Consider the following 16,101-nt stretch of genomic DNA (forward strand, 5'->3'; position numbering starts at 1 on the left):
TACTGCTTGCTTGATTTAAACTCTTACATTTGATTCTTTGGGTATTTAAAGGTTTTTCTTTCTGTTTACAGTCTTTCCCAACTGAGTCTTCCATTCAACAGAAAGTTCTTGGACTTTTGGTAAGTTAATAAGTATTTCTTGGGAGTTGGGCAGTAGCGCAGTGGGTTAAGTGCGGGTGGCGCAAAGCACAAGGACCGGTGTAAGGATCCGGGTTTGAGCCCCCAGCTCCCCACCTGCAGGGGAGTCGTTTCATAGGCATTGAAACAGGTCTGCAGGTGTCTGTCTTTCTCTCCCCCTCTCTGTCTTCCCCTCCTCTTTCCATTTCTTTCTGTCCTTTCCAACAACAATGACATCAATAGCCACAACAATGTTAAACAACAAGGGCAACAAAAAGGAAAATAAATAAATTTTAAAAAATCTTTAAAAAAATTATGGGGGAAAAGTAATGAAGGAAATAATTCTACTTACAACTGTACCAAGAATAATAAAATACTATGGCATAAACCTAACACAGGAGGGGAAAGACCTTTAAATTAAAAACTATAAGACATTGTTAAAAGACATAGAAGTAAAAAAGAAATGGAGATTTCCCTTCTCAAGGGCTGGAGGGTAAACTGTTAAAATAACTATTTTTTAATATACCTTATTGATTATTATTGGATAGAGACAGCCAGAAATTGAGAGGTTTAGAGGAGATAGAAGAGGAGATAGGGAGAGAGACACCCTGCTTTACCACTCGTGAAGCCTCCCTGCCTGCAGGTGGGGACCAGGGGCTTGAACCCGGGCCCTTGCACACTGTAATGTGTATGCTTAACCAGGTGCACCACCACCTGGCCCCTAAAATAACTATTTTAACTAGCACAATTTATAGCTCTAGTGCAATCCTTATCAGAATTCCTATGACATTCTTGAAAGAAATAGAAGAGAACATTCTAGAGTTTGTGTGGAATCACTAAAGCTCACAAATAGCCTCAGTAATTCAGAGAGAAAAGTTGACAAATAGAAGTATTATACTTCCTGACTTCAAACTATACTTTAAAACAATGATAATTAAGCACTATGGTATTGGAACAAAAAGAGGATATAGAACCCAGAAGTAACCCACAAATATAGGGGCATCTAATATCTGATAAAAAACAAGATCAAAGCCTCTTCAGAAAATGGTGTTGAGGGATAGGGGCGATAGCATAACAGTTATGCAAACAGACTCTCATGCCTGAGGCTTCAAAGTCCCAGGTTCAATCCCCCCGCACCACCATAAACCAGAGCTGAGCAGTGCTCTGGTGTTTCTGTGTGTGTCTCTCTCTCTCAAAAAAAAAAAAAAAGGTATTGAGAAAATTGAACAAGTTAAAAAAAATGAAACTAAACTTAAAGGTGAAACTTCAGAATTTGACAGTAAGGGAGGGTGTACTGTGAAACTTGGGCTGGGTATGGTCTAAAGCACCAAAGCAAAAGACTGGGGAAGGAGAGAAAGGGACAGGATGAAGGGACACTGACATCCTATTTTATCTCCTAGATAACAACCAAGGGGAGATGAGAATCTATGCCTGTATATTAGAGACTATACTATAAACCTTTAACCCTCACCTCAATAAAATGAAAAAGAAACTAATTTATCACTTAATATTATATACAAAAATTAACTGAGAATGGTCTTAGGATTTGGATACTTGACTTCAACTATAAAACACATTGAAGAACACATAATACACTCCAGGGTCTTAATACCAGAGATATATTTGGAGATTCCTTTAGCAAGAAAAACTAAAGCAAGAGTAAACAGTGAGGTCTGTACCCGATTAAGAAGCCTTTACAGATCACAAAAACCACAACAGAAATAAATGGGAATGCAGCAGTTAGGAAAGGATACTTAAACATCATTTGTCCAAAAAGGGTTTGATACCCAAAACAGAGAAAGAAGTCATACAACTTAAGAATAACAGAAAAAAAAAAAAGCGAAAATTCTAAACAGGTGCTTTTATTTTTTGGCCTCCAGGGTTATTGCTGGGGTTCATGCCTACACCATGAATCCACTGCTTCTGGAGGCTTATTTTTTTCCCCTTTTGTTGGCCTTTTTTTTTTTTAATTTTTATTTTTGATCGTTGTTATTATTGTTGTTATTGATGTCATCGTTGTTGGATAGAAATGGAGGGGGGAGAGAAAGATAGACACATGCAGACCTGCTTCACCATTTGTGAAGTGACTCCCCTGCAGGTGGAGAGCTGGGGCTTGAACCGGAGTCCTTGTGCCTCGCACTGTGTGCGCTTAACCCACTGTGCTACTGCCCGACCCCCTGAACAGATGCTTTTTAAAAGAAGACATAGAGACACATGTAAAAATATTCAACACTTATTATATTATTAGAGAAATGCAAATTAAAACCACAGTAAGATACTACTTCACACTAGTGATTATGGCCTACATTTTTAAAGTCTGAAGAAGGACAGGGTAGGTAGCATAATGACTCTGAAGTTACAGGTTCAATCCCCAGCACCACCATAAGCAAGAGCTGAGCAGTTCTTTGGTAAAAAAAAAAAAAAAGAGATAGATAGATAGATAGATAGATAGATATAGATAAATGAAAAGTCTGGAGCATGACCTGGCAAGTGGCATACTGAATAGAGCATCCAGCTTGCAAACATGAGGTCCCAAGTTTAATCCCCAGCATCACACGTGCCAGAGTGATTGATGCTTTAGCTCTCCCTAATATACACACACACAAACACTGTGCCTGATATATGTAGACACACAAACAGCCTGCTGTGTCTGATTTGTCATGTACATGACCTAGGGTTGAACCCTGGTACTACATGGAAGTTGGTGTGCCAACTGAGGATGCTTTGGTGCTGCGACGCCTCCTTTTTGTCTCTGTGTGAATGAAAGAAAGAGTAGTATTGTACGTATGTGAGACCTTGGCTCCATCAAAATATAAGAGACAATGAAAGGGCTGGCGGTAGCACACTGGGTTAAACACACATAGTACAAAGCGCAAAGAACGATGCAAGGATCCTGGTTTGAGCCCTGGCTCCCCCGCCAGCAGGGGAGTCGCTTCACAAATGGTGAAGCAAGTCTGCAGGTGTCTATCTTGCTCTTTCCCTATCTGTCTTCCCTTTTCTCTCAGTTTCTCTCTGTCCTTTCCAATAAAAAAAAAAAGAGAGAGAGAGAAAGAAAGAGGAGGGAAGACAGAGAGAGAAGGAGGAAATAAGTGCTGTCAGGGCTATAGAAATAAATGAACTTTGTTTTTTTTCATGTTTGGAGTGGGGGGCTTGAATCTTTTATTTTTAAATTTTGTTTTATTTATTTTACCAGAGCACTGATTAGCTCTGGTTTACATGGTATGGGTGATTGAACCTTGGACTTTGGAGGCTCAGGCATGAGTCTGTTTGCATAACCATTGTGCTCTATCTACCCCTGCTCAAATGAGCTCTTTTTATGTGGTTGGTGGGTCTACAAATCAGTGAAGCACCTATGGAAAGTGGTATGAAGATTACTTTGAAAAATAAAGATGGGGGGGGGTTCGGCGGTAGCACAGCGGGTTAAGTGCACATGGCTTTCAAAGCACAAGGACTGGCTCAAGGATCCCGGTTCCAGCCCTTACTCCCCACCTGCGGGGGGGGGGGGGGGGTCGTTTCACAAGCTGTGAAGCAGATCTGCAAGAGTCTTATCTTTTTCTCTCCCTCTCTGTATCCCCTCCTCTCTCTATTTCGCTCTGTCCTGTTCAACAATAACAATATCAGTGCAACAATGGCAATAAGGACAACAACAAGGGCAACAAAAATGGAAAAAATGGCCTTCAGGAGCAGTAGATTCATAGTGCAGACACCAGCAAATAACCCTAGAGGCAAAAAAATAATTAAAATAAGGATGGGGGAGCTGGGCATAGCTGTTGAACACACTTGTTACAGGATTTAAGCCCCAAGCCCCCACCTGTAGCAGCATACATAAATAAATGAAAAAATACCATTAGATATTTTATAACAGAAGGATTTGTAGGTTATCTAGTTTTCCATTTCACCTGAAAATAAACCCACTATTTCTTTTTTTTTTTTAATATTTATTTTATTTATTTATTCCCTTTTGTTGCCCTTGTTGTTTTATTGTTGTAGTTATTATTGTTGTTGTCGTTGTTGGATAGGACAGAGAGAAATGGAGAGAGGAAGGGAAGATAGAGAGGAGGAGAGAAAGATAGACACCTGCAGACCTGCTTCACCGCCTGTGAAGCGACTCTCCTGCAGGTGGGGAGCCGGGGTTCAAACCGAGATCCTTATGCCGGTCCTTGTGCTTTGCGCCACCTGCGCTTAACCCGCTGCGCTACAGCCCGACTCCCTGACTGCTGTTTCTTTATTGTTTTATTTTTTTTTAATTTTTTTATTTTTTTTTCTTCTCTTTATTGTTTTATTCTTCTGTTAGGAATGAGAAAATCACCCACAATTCTCCCCTTTTTATGCTGATCATGTTAAAATAATTGCTCTGTTCTTTCTTAGATTGTAATCATTTAACCATTTACTATACTTGGTAAAAAAAACTATGTCTTCTTTTTTCTAGAATAATATAGCTGAAGTACAAGAATTACATTCTGAATTAATGTGGAAGGATTTTATAGACCATATCAGTAGCCTCCTACATAGTGTTGAAGTGGAAGTCAGTTACTTTGCAGCTGGAATTATTGCCCATTTAATATCAAGAGGTGAACAAGCTTGGACTTTAAGCCGTAGCCAGAGGAATTCTCTTTTGGATGATCTGGTAGGTTCACTTGGTATTGCCTGAAAGCATACAAACATTTATAGTAGCTAAATTATTGAAGCTAATAAATATTGTAATTATGCCCTATGTTTTATATCTTACAGCATTCAGCTATTTTGAAATGGCCGACCCCAGAATGTGAGATGGTAGCATACAGGTAATTGGCATGATAATCTTTATTAAATTAGTCACCTAAAAAGACTTTCTGCTTGAGGCAGCAAAGATTCTAGGTCCAGTCCCCAGCACCACCATAATTATGCCAGAGCTGAACAGTGCTCTCATTAATAATAATCATTATTTCTCCATCTCATTCTTTTTGAAAGTAAGGAAGTCTTTGGGATTGGAAGGTTGCTCATCTCGTAAAGAACATCCTGTGAAGCCCAGGTTTGAGCCCACAACTACCAGCTGGGAGCACCTGCACAAAGAAACTTCAAGAGCAGCAGAATAGTGCTGTGCTGTTTCTCCTCTCTCTTTCTGTCTCCGAGTGATAGAATCATGCAGGAATGAAGACCCAGCAGTGACTCTGATGAAAAAAAATAATTAATTTGAATTTAATTTAAAAAAGAATTTTGTAGCCAGGCTGAGATAGCTAGCTCAGTATGTTAAAGCATAATATTTGTATGCCTGAAGTCCCAGGTGCAATACCTAACACCACCTTAAACCAAAGATAAGTGGTGCTCTGGTCTCTTGTTGTGATTATCTCCCATAAAAATAAGTAAATGAATTGAGGGCTAGCAAAATTGTGAGCTGGATTTTGAGATAATTAAGTGTAGATATTAGGAAGAGGAACAGGTTAAAAAGATATTTTATTTCTTTGGATTTTTAAAAAAATATTTACTTATTTACCAACGAGAGAGAGCAGGAGAGAGAACCAAAGCATTACTCTGGCACATGCAATGCCAGGAATCAAATTTGGGACACGATTTATGGTCCGATGCAAAGTCTCTGGCGCAAGGACGAATGATTGCTCAGCGATGAAGTCTGGTCTATGAGAAGCCCAAAGGGACTGCTCTGACCTACACCCTGCAGGAGGGACTCCAAGTGGTGAAGCCCCAATCACTGGGGTTCTTGCCCTTTATTTGCTAGTTTCAAGATACATCAAAGGCATTCTAAAACAGCTTATTCAAGCAAAAAGCAGATGATTGATGGGAACAAAAATAGAACAAGGATGTCTGTAACCAATCTGCACCCTGATAAAAGGAAGTAAGCTTCAAGGGTTCTTTTTTTTTTAAACCAGAGCACTGTAGCTCTGGTTTATGGTGGTGCAGGGGGGATTGAATCTGGGACTTTGGAGCCTCAAGCATGAGAGTCTGTTTGCATAACCATTATGCTATCTACTCTTTGTCCTCAAGGGTTCTTCTAACTAGCATTCCTGACATAGTCTCAACAGATTTGTGGCTGTGATGCTCAGCAGTCATACTCCCTTCAGTTGCCTTTGGCCTGGAGGTTTGGCTCATGTGGAACTTTTGCCACTTGACAGCTTTCATTGTTTGAGAAGTTACAGATCCCTGTTGACCATGCAGAGTAATGAGGCCTAGCATGCCGAGATACCTTGCCTAGATGTTTTCCAACAGTGGAAAACAGTGGAAAACACTGTGCCACCTCCCAGGCCACTTACTAACACAAGGTAGAGAGCACATGGCATACTGGAGATCAAATTAGGGATCTTGTGCTCCCAAGTCCATTGCCCTAATCACTGCACCACCTCTGGACCCCTCAGAAACAGTATTTTAATGCAAGGAGGTCTAAGACAGATTTGAGAGAAATATTGCTGGATGCCTAGTTCTGTTTATGCCGCTTAGGTGACTATAGCTAAATTGCTAATTTTTCTAGATTGCTACATACATAAATGATTAAAACTCATTTTTGGAAGGGAGTTGGGCGGAAGTGCAGCAGGTTAATTGCACATGGCGCAGGATTAGAATCTTTTAGGATCCAGGTTCAAGCCCCCGGCTCCCCACCTGCAGGGGAGTCACTTCACAGGTGGTGAAACAGGTCTGCAGGTGTCTCTGTCTCTCTTCCTCTCTATCTCCCCCTTCTCTCTCAATTTTTGTCTCTATCCAATAACATAAATTAAAAAAAAAATTAAACACACACAAAGAAAACATTTTGGGGAAAAATTTTTTTTGTTTATTATTTATTTACTTTTGCTACCAAGGTTATCACCAAGGCTCTGTGCCTGCACTAGTCCACTATTCTCACTGGCTTCTTTTTTTTTTTGGTGTGTGTGTGCTGAAAGGTAAGAGATGGGAGGGGGTGGAGGCACCTGCAGCACTGCTCCACCACTCATAGTGATGCATGTGTTCTGCTGGGTGAGCCACTACCTGTCCCCAGAATATATTCTGTAGGTCATTCATGTAAGTTAAAAATTATTATGTTAGGTTCGGTAATCCAAGAAAATCACCAAGAGACCAGGGTGATGTAACGACAAAGAGCTTTATTCTAGTTGGCTAGGGCTGAATTACCGAGGGGCTGGTGCAACAGCCTTCTGGCAATCGACCCGGTACCCCAAGTCTTATTAGGATTTATATACCTTTTACATCACATGGCTATGTGACAAGGTTCAGCTGCACAGTATGGTTACATGACAGTTTCACAACAATAGTTACCTACAGCCCTCAGGTGCAGGGGAGGGGAGGGGGTCTTTTTTTGGCCTCAGGGTTGTTTCGTTTTCCTGACCCTAGGCTCCCAGACTGTTTTCTCAGAGTCTGTCCTTGGATTTATCTCCTGCCTTGCAGACTCCCAGGCTTGTCTCTGTTTATAGCTTTAACTCCAGAGAATTGCTTTCTTCCTCAGGGACAGGCCTGTCTTATAATTGCCTACTTAACCCTTGGGTTTCCTGAGACTAGGTTCATTTGTCTCATTATTTACCATCTTACGTTAATTTCTTTTTGTTCAGTTCCTGCAATTAGAGGGAGTCGGGTGGTAGCTCAGCAGGTTAAGCGCAGGTGTCGCAAAGCGCAAGGACCAGTGGAAGGATCCCAGTTCGAGCCCCCCCAGCTCCCCACCTGCAAGAGAGTCGCTTCACAAGCGGTGAAGCAGGTCTGCAGGTGTCTGTCTTTCTCTCCCCCTCTCTGTCTTCCCCTCCTCTCTCCATTTCTCTCTTTCGTATCCAACAATGACAACAACAATAATAACTACAACAAACTAATAAACAACAAGGGCAACAAAAGGGAAAATTAATAATAGTTTTTTTTAATTAGAATAAAAATTCTGAAATAAAAAACTCAGAATTTATTGCTTTAGAAAATGACACAAGGCCAGGTGGTGGTGCACCTGGTTTAGTGCACACATTATGGTACACAAGGACCTGGGTTTGAGCCCCTGGTCCCCACCTGCAGGGGGAAAGCTTTGCAATTGGTGAAACAGTGTTGCAGATCTCTCTATGTCTCTCCCTCTCTATCACCTCCTTCCCTCTTGATTTCTGGCTGTCTCCAGCAAATAAAGATAATAAAAAATTTTAAAAAACAAAAGAAAAATGTTCAGAAAATGGCACTAAGGAGCTAGGGAGACAGTATAATGGTGATACAAAAGATTTTCAGTGGTCCGGGAAGTGGCACAATGGATAAGGCATTGGACTGTCAAGCATGAGGTCCTGAGTTCAATCCCTGATAGCACAAGTACCAGAGTGATGTCCGGGTTCTTTCTCTCTCTCTCCTATTGCCCCGGCCAGCGGGGCATGAACAGGGGCTAGGAACCCAAGAACCTGGAATGAAAGGAACAGGAGACACAAGAAATGACAGCAAGACAGGATTCTGATCAAGCTGCAAAATTTTATTGTGTTCACAGGCATTATAAGGCTTTGGGGAAGGGGGAGTGCAGGAGGAGGAGGAGGGGGAGCAATTATCAGGGTGGAATGTCCCTTGCAACATACAGTGGCCGAAACCATGTTTGTTACCACAACTATGTGGTGTGTCACTTGATTTCTGATAAATGGCCTACCTGCGGGGAAATGAAAACTTGTCTCGAGGGCTTCCATTGTTTCAAAGCTTATCTTCTATCAAGCAGAGAATGGCTTCTGGCATCCTATCACTTCTCATGTATAGATAAATAAAATCTAAAAGGAAAAAAGAAGACTTTCATGTCTGTCTGAAGCTCTGAGGTTCTAGGTTCAGTGATGCCCTGTACCACCATAAACCAGAGCTAAGTTCTCTGGTCTTTGTCTCTGTACCTTTATTTCTGTATCTTTCTCATTTAGTAATGAGTGTAAATTGTATTATTTTCTTTTGATTTTTTAGGTCCTTTAACCCATTCTTCCCGTTACTTGGCTGTTTCACAACACCAGGAGTTCAGCTCTGGGCAGTTTGGGCCATGCAACATGTCTGCAGCAAGAACCGTATGTACCACAACAAGACTTGAGCTATTGTTTTCCAAATGAAGTCGTGCATATTTGTATTTATCTACATAAGAGTAATTGAGTAATTTGTATTTATCTACATAAGAGTAATTGAGTAATTGATTACTCAATTACTCTTCTCTTTCTCTAATTAGTAAATAAATAAGTCTTCAAAAAAGATAGAGGCAGAGGAAGTAGAGACACTGCAGCACCGAAACAGCCCACAGTGGAGTGGAGTGGTAGCTGGGCTCAAGCTTAGGCTGCGTGACAAAGCAGACACCTTGCTATATGAGCAATCTGGCCAGCCCAGAGTGGACATTTCACTGTCTTTTTTCTTTTAAAGTAATTCTTTTTATTTTTATTTTATTTTTAAATATTTATTTATTGGATAGAAACAGCCAGAAATCAAGAGGGAAGGGAGATAGACAGAGATGCCTGCAACACTGCTTCAACACTTGCGAAGCTTTCCCCCTGCAGGTGGGGACCGGAGGCTTGGACCCAGGTCCTTGTGCATTGTTACATGCATGCTTAACCAGGTGCGCCACAACCCGGCCCCTAGAGAGAGGCACCAAAGAGCGTGACTCAGCTCTGATTTAAGATGATGCTGGGTTCTGAACCTGGGATTTCAGAGCCTCAGGCACGGAAGCCTTTTTGCATAACCCAGCCCTTCTTTTTTCTTTATTTCAAGATTATTTTAGGATCTATTGCATAAAAAAGTATTTCTTTTTAATTTGTTTTTGAGAGGATTAATGTTTTACATTTGACAGTAAATACAGTAGTTTGTACATGCATAACATTTCTCAGTTTTCCACATAACAATACAACCCCCACTAGGTCCTCTGTCATCCTTTTCCAAGAGCTGTATTCTCCTCCCCATCCCCCCCCCCACACACACACCCCAGAGTCTTTTACTTTAGTGCAGTACACCAACTCCAGTCCAGGTAAATTCCAAGTGGATCAAGTTCTTGGATGTTAGACCAGAAACTATCAGATACTTAGAGGAAAATATTGGCAGAACTCTTTTCCGCATAAATTTTAAAGACATCTTCAGTGAAACAAATCCAATTATAAAGAAGACTAAGGCAAGAATAAACCAGTGGGACATCAAATTAAAAAGCTTCTGCACAGCAAAAGAAACCACTACCCAAACAAAGAGACCTCTCATAGAATGGGAGAAGATATTTATATGCCATATATCAGACAAGAGTTTTAATAACCAAAGTATATAAAGAGCTTGCCAAACTCAACAAGAAAACAAATGACCCCATCCAAAAATGGGGAGAGGACATGGACAGAATATTCACCACAAAAGAGACCCAAAAGGCTGAGAAACACATGAAAAAATGCTCCCAAGTCATTGATTGTAAGAGAAATGCAAATAAAGACAATAATACCGCTTGACTCCTGTGAGAATGTCACACATCAGAAAAAGTAGCAGCAACAAATGCTGGAGAGGTGGGGACAAAAGAACCCTCCTCTGGTAATATAGTTTGGTCCAACCTCTGTGGAGAACAGTCTGGAGAACTCTCAGAAGGCTAGAAATGGACCTACCCTATGATCCTACAATTCCTCTCCTGGGGATATATTCTAAGGAACCAAACACACCCATCCAAAAAGATTTGCATATTATGTTCACAGCATAATTTGTAATAGCTAAAACCTGGAGGCAACCCAGGTGTCCAACAACAGATGAGTGGTTGAGCATATTGTGGTATATATACATAATGGAATACTACTCAGCTATTTAAAATGGTGATTTCACCATTTTCAGCCCATCTTCGATGGAGCTTGAAGAAACCATGTTAAGTGAAATAAGTCAGAAACAGAAGGATGAATATGGGATGATCTCACTCTCAGGCAGAAGTTGAAAAACAAGATCAGAAGAGAAAACAGTAAGCAGAACCTGGTCTAGAGTTGGTGTATTGCACCAAAATAAAAAGTGTTTTTAAGTGAATGGGTTTTATAGAAAAAAATTTAAAGTGGTCTGGGAGGTGGCACAGTGGATAGTTTTGAACTCTCAAGCATGAGTTCCTGAGTTCAATCCCTGGCAGCACATATACCAGAGTGATGTCTGCTTCTTTCTTTCTCCTCCTATCTCATAAATAAATAAATATTTTTAAAAAGAAAAAAAAGTAAAGACTAGAATGTGCATGGAAGTATAGAGAATCAGGGTGGCATAGATAGCATACTGGTTATGCAAAGGGACTCTCAACCTGAGGCTACAAGGTCCCAGGTTCAATCTGCTACACCACCATAAACCAGAGCTGAGCAGTGCTTTGGTTAAAAAAGAAAAAAAAAAGAATCAGACAAGTACATGATTTCTCAAGTTTGATCACTGACATGACATTTCATATTCTGCTTCTATTTAATGCTAATAGATAATCTAAAAAAGAAAGAACACACAGAGAAATATCTTTCCTCCTGTGATTTGAGATGTAAATTTTTTTCCTTCCAAACTGCTTTAGGATTATCATATATATGATACAATTATGTTTTAAGACCATCATATTCATATATGTGTATGCAAATATCTCTGTGTACCACTCTATTTTTTTATTTTTTATTTTTTTAAAATATTTATTTTATTTATTTATTCCCTTTTGTTGCCCTTGTTGTTTTATTGTTGTAGATATTATTGTTGTTGTCGTTGTTGGATAGGACAGAGAGAAATGGAGAGAGGAGGGGAAGACAGAGAGGAGGAGAGAAAGACAGACACCTGCAGACCTGCTTCACCGCCTGCGAAGCGACTCCCCTGCAGGTGGGGAGCCGGGGTTCGAACCAGGATCCTTATGCCGGTCCTTGTGCTTTGCGCTACCTGCGCTTAACCCGCTGCGCTACAGCCTTACTCCCTCTATTTTTTTTTTATTAATGGGGAGAGAGACACAAGAACCAAAGTATCGCTCTGGTATATGCAGTGCCAGAGACTGAATTTGGAACCTGAGGTTTGAGAATCCAACCCCTCTGTTTTGTTTGTTTGTTTGTTTTTGCCTCCAGGGTTATTGCTGGGGCTCAGTGCTGGCACTATGAATCCACTGATCCTGGCAGCCGTTTAATTGAATAGGACAGAGAAATTGAGAGAGGAAGGAGAGATAGGACAAGAGAAGGATAGATACCTACAAACCTGCTTCACCACTTGTGAAATGTCTCCCTTGTAGTTGGGGAGCCAGAGACTCAATCCCAGATCCTTGTGCTTAGTACTATGTGTGTGCACTTAACCAGGTGTGCCGCTGCCCAGCTCCCTTCCAACTCTTTATCCATTGTGTCACTTTGAAAAAAAAAGTTTTATTTATTAGTGAGCTAGAAAGAGAAGGCACCAGAGATTTGCTTTGGCATATGTACCCCATGCTTGAAAGAGAAACACTTCATCCACTGCACTGCCTCCTGGAGCAACCTTCCTTTCTTTCTTCTTCCTTCCTTTCTGAGGTTATGCTATTCCTTTAACTAAATAAATTTTCTACCCTACATGAAGCTTAGATTCAGGCTTTTCCTCCCCTCATTTCTTGAGACCAGCCTTACACTCAGTCTTCTTTTCTGATGCTCCTATCATTCCACCACTTCTGGTAACTCCCCCCCCTCCCCTTTTTAGTATCTTACAGAGGACACAGGGTGAGAGAGGAGAGACACCATAGCATGTTCCACTGCTTATGAAGTTTTCCTGTACATGGGGTTCCTATGTGGTGCAGGTCCTTCCACATGGGAAAGTGTGTGTTCTACTAATTGAGCTATCACTGGGCCTTCTATACACTCTGTCTTTTGCTATGTGCCTTCCTCTAAATCTGTGCTCTTTGCTAACTAAGTATATACTCCATGCAAAAGTGTATGTGTGTGTGTGTGTGTGTGTGTAGGGAAAGGGGGTTATATAGATACCATTAATATCTCTTGTGTATCCACACACATCCATAAGAGAAAAACAGACTAGTGGTATGCATATTATTTATGTTTGGGATCTTGCACTGTAGTTTCACTGGATCTGCATTGATAAGTCCTGAGTGCTGTGCTGGTTTTCTAGAACCAGCATTTTTCTAGTTTTAGCCATCTCTTTTGGTTTCTGTTGTTGGTCTGCAGGTGGCAATGGGTCCTGCTTATGGAGGGGAGGTGTTTTGAAGAAGTGATGTCCTTAGTGTTCCTTAAACAGCCTTAGTGGTGGGGAGAGGGAGATTCTAGACCTATTCTGCTTACTGTATTGTTTCCTGAAAGTGAGAACTCTGTAGTGAGGTTGGAGTCACTTTTCCCACCTGCAGCGCAGACTGACCTGTTCACCAGGGTCTCTGTAGTATCTGGGACACTTCAGAGTTTCACTGGCTTTCCTGCTGCCAGCAGGGTACAATGTTCAATTTTCTAATCCCCCCCTCCCCAATGGCCCCCTGGAGTTCCCTCTAGAGCCTGTGGCTTCTACAGCTCTTTAAAACAAACAAACAAAAAAACAAAACCCAGCAGTTCTGAGCTCCTTTTCTTAATCTTATGTAGTTCATGAGTCGTTCCACATGGGAACCTTTAAATGCAAAGTATGTAGTTGAAGCAGTTGCATATATGTTGCCAACCCGCAATCCAGTAATGCAATATCATGCCTGAGTCTTCTTCTCCCTCCCCCAACTGTGGCCACTTTCCTTGTGCATCACTGTCAAAAAGAAGACAGTGATGTTTTCTGATTTACCAGAAATCTCAGCTGTGCTTTGATGAAATTCATCGAGATACTTCATGTTAAGGTATGTTTTTCTAGGAAAGAGCCAACTTCCCCAGCCTGTGTGCCCATAGCCCCATGAAGCTTGCACTGTAGATATAGAATCATTGCAGAAGTACTTAGCAATCTTTAAAACATGTTAACGGTCAGTAATAAAACACTTAAAAATAAAATTGTAAAATAACTTTTTTTTTTTTTGGGTGGGTAAGGTGTACTGACACCTTTCTTGGGGAAATGTAGAACTGTACCCCTATGATGAGAACAGTTCTGTAAACCAACATTTCCTCAATAAAATGGTATTAAAGTTGAAAAAAAAACTTTTTGTGGCATAAGTTAAGTGTATTAAGCAAATCACTTACTCTTTCTTTCAGCCTCAAGATACTGTAGCATGCTGATTGAGGAAGGAGGGTTGCAACACTTATACAACATTAAAGAACATGAACAGACTGATCCCCACGTTCAGCAGATTGCCGTGGCCATTCTGGACAGCTTAGAAAAACACATTGTCCGTCATGGGAGACCACCTCCTTGTAAAAAGCAGTCCCAGGCCAGACTAAATTGATAGCCACAGGTAATTGGATAATTGAATCATAGGAAACCTTTTTTTCCGATAGCTTCATTTGTAATACTTAGCACCTGTGTGATGTTTAGCGTGTTTCTAGGACCAGTCTGAAGATCAGTTTGGAATTGATGATGTACAGTACTGCCCATGTGAACAGTCTCTGGTTTTTCTTGTGATTTTTAACTATGAGGCAAGAAGGATCTCTCCCTCTGTCATTGCCTTTTAGAAAATTTCCGTATCTTTTAGTGTTTGAACTTCCTGTGCTTGAAATTCTACAGATATATGAGAGAAGAGTTTGCAAGAACCCTTAGATCAGACTTTCTGGTTTCAGAGTTCCTTATAATTATTCACAGCTTCAGATAAGCTGTTAACCTGATTTCGGACACTATTTCCCTTAAAAGGTTTTTTACTGCTTCTGTATAAATTACCTTTTTTCTTGTCTATGCATCAATTTTAAGATGTCCTTTGTATGAAAAAATGAAAATGTTGAGTTCTTTCCTTGTGAAAGCTACTCACTGGCTGAAGCCTGAATGACTGGCAGAAAAGTACATTGCAAAGAGAAACTATTAATGTAGAACAGAGCTTAGGGCCTAGGGAAAGGTCACTCTCATGATACTGTCTTTTAACTGAAACGGGCTATTCTGAAGCCTTGAGGCAGTGAGCAGCAACTTGTTCTTCATATTTATTCATGGAAACAAGGAACACTGCCTCCTATGTAGATTCTGGTCACTCTAGAAATATTTCTTCAAGCATTACAGCATTATAGCATTCTGTGTTAAAGATTGACTGTCCAGATCTCTGTGTCACATTGTGAAAATGTAAAGTTTTTAAAAATTGTCTTGTTAAAACTGACCATTCTTCTCCCTCTATCTCAAAGTAATTTCTGTTTAGTGATATAGGAAATACACTTGGTGTTTACCTGCACTGTAAAAATACAATTAACAGTTGTAAATTTTGTCACAAGAAGCTAAATTTTCTTGTTTCAAAATACATGTATCTTAATAGTTTGATAAAGATATTTACATCTCACTGCCAAAAATGAAAGAGATCAGATAGACTGTTAAATGTAAGTGATTTGGGTTGCAGTATGTAAAAGGAAATATTTTTAATTTTTTTAGACTGTTGCATTTCCTTTAAAGTACCAAGAACCAGCTATTGTTAAACCTGTTAAGGCAGTTGGGAGGCAGCAAGCCACCAAGAAAATTTTGTTTCCATTTAAAAATTTTAGTTTGTAAGTAAGGTTAATCTAAAGTTTCAGATGACTGTATTTTGTTTAAATTTATGGTGGTAATTTAGAAACACTAATATTTAGAAAGGAGCTGGCTAATTAGTATGCTGATAACTTTTGACATACATGTTGTATGCCACCATCACAATTATCATACTTGAATTATTTGAAACTCTTTCAGGATTGAACACGTAAATTGTTATTTAGAACCATTAAAAGGCATTAAGTTGTGGGTCATTTAAGAAATGCTTATTGGCACACAGTAAGTGTTAAAGTTCATTTAAGAGAAGACATTAAATTCTTTTTATAAATTCTTTTAAATTTTCTCCCTTTTTAATGAGATTTAATGTCTAAGCAAAACCTAGAAAGTAGGACAGCTTATAATAGCTTGGAAAGACAGCTTATAGTAGCTTAGAAAGTGCTAGTAGGTTGACCATTTCCAGGTTTCCCATCCTATATAGTTGAGGGAAAGCAATTTGAGAAGTTTGGATTCAAGTTTCTGATTTTATCCTGTGTAAGAGACAAAGGTGTAAGCTTACCTGTAAAGGTCA

At 40.1% G+C, this 16,101-nt stretch overlaps 2 protein-coding genes across 2 annotated transcripts in view; both read left to right on the forward strand.

Annotated features, from left to right (window-relative positions):
• The window catches only part of ZYG11B (zyg-11 family member B, cell cycle regulator), a 77,458-nt gene extending 63,136 nt beyond the window's left edge, over positions 1 to 14,322 (forward strand). Inside the window, exons 10-14 of the mRNA XM_007534469.3 lie at positions 72 to 119; positions 4,546 to 4,743; positions 4,848 to 4,900; positions 8,982 to 9,079; positions 14,132 to 14,322. Coding sequence (XP_007534531.1) covers positions 72 to 119; positions 4,546 to 4,743; positions 4,848 to 4,900; positions 8,982 to 9,079; positions 14,132 to 14,322 — 588 coding nt within the window. The remainder of the gene's footprint in view (positions 1 to 71; positions 120 to 4,545; positions 4,744 to 4,847; positions 4,901 to 8,981; positions 9,080 to 14,131) is intronic.
• SCP2 (sterol carrier protein 2) overlaps positions 1 to 16,101 on the forward strand; it is a 342,267-nt gene that overhangs the window by 145,813 nt on the left and 180,353 nt on the right. The gene's annotated exons all lie outside the window — the stretch shown is intronic.

Source organism: Erinaceus europaeus, chromosome 13 (assembly GCF_950295315.1).
Source record: "Erinaceus europaeus chromosome 13, mEriEur2.1, whole genome shotgun sequence".
NCBI lineage: Eukaryota > Metazoa > Chordata > Mammalia > Eulipotyphla > Erinaceidae > Erinaceus > Erinaceus europaeus.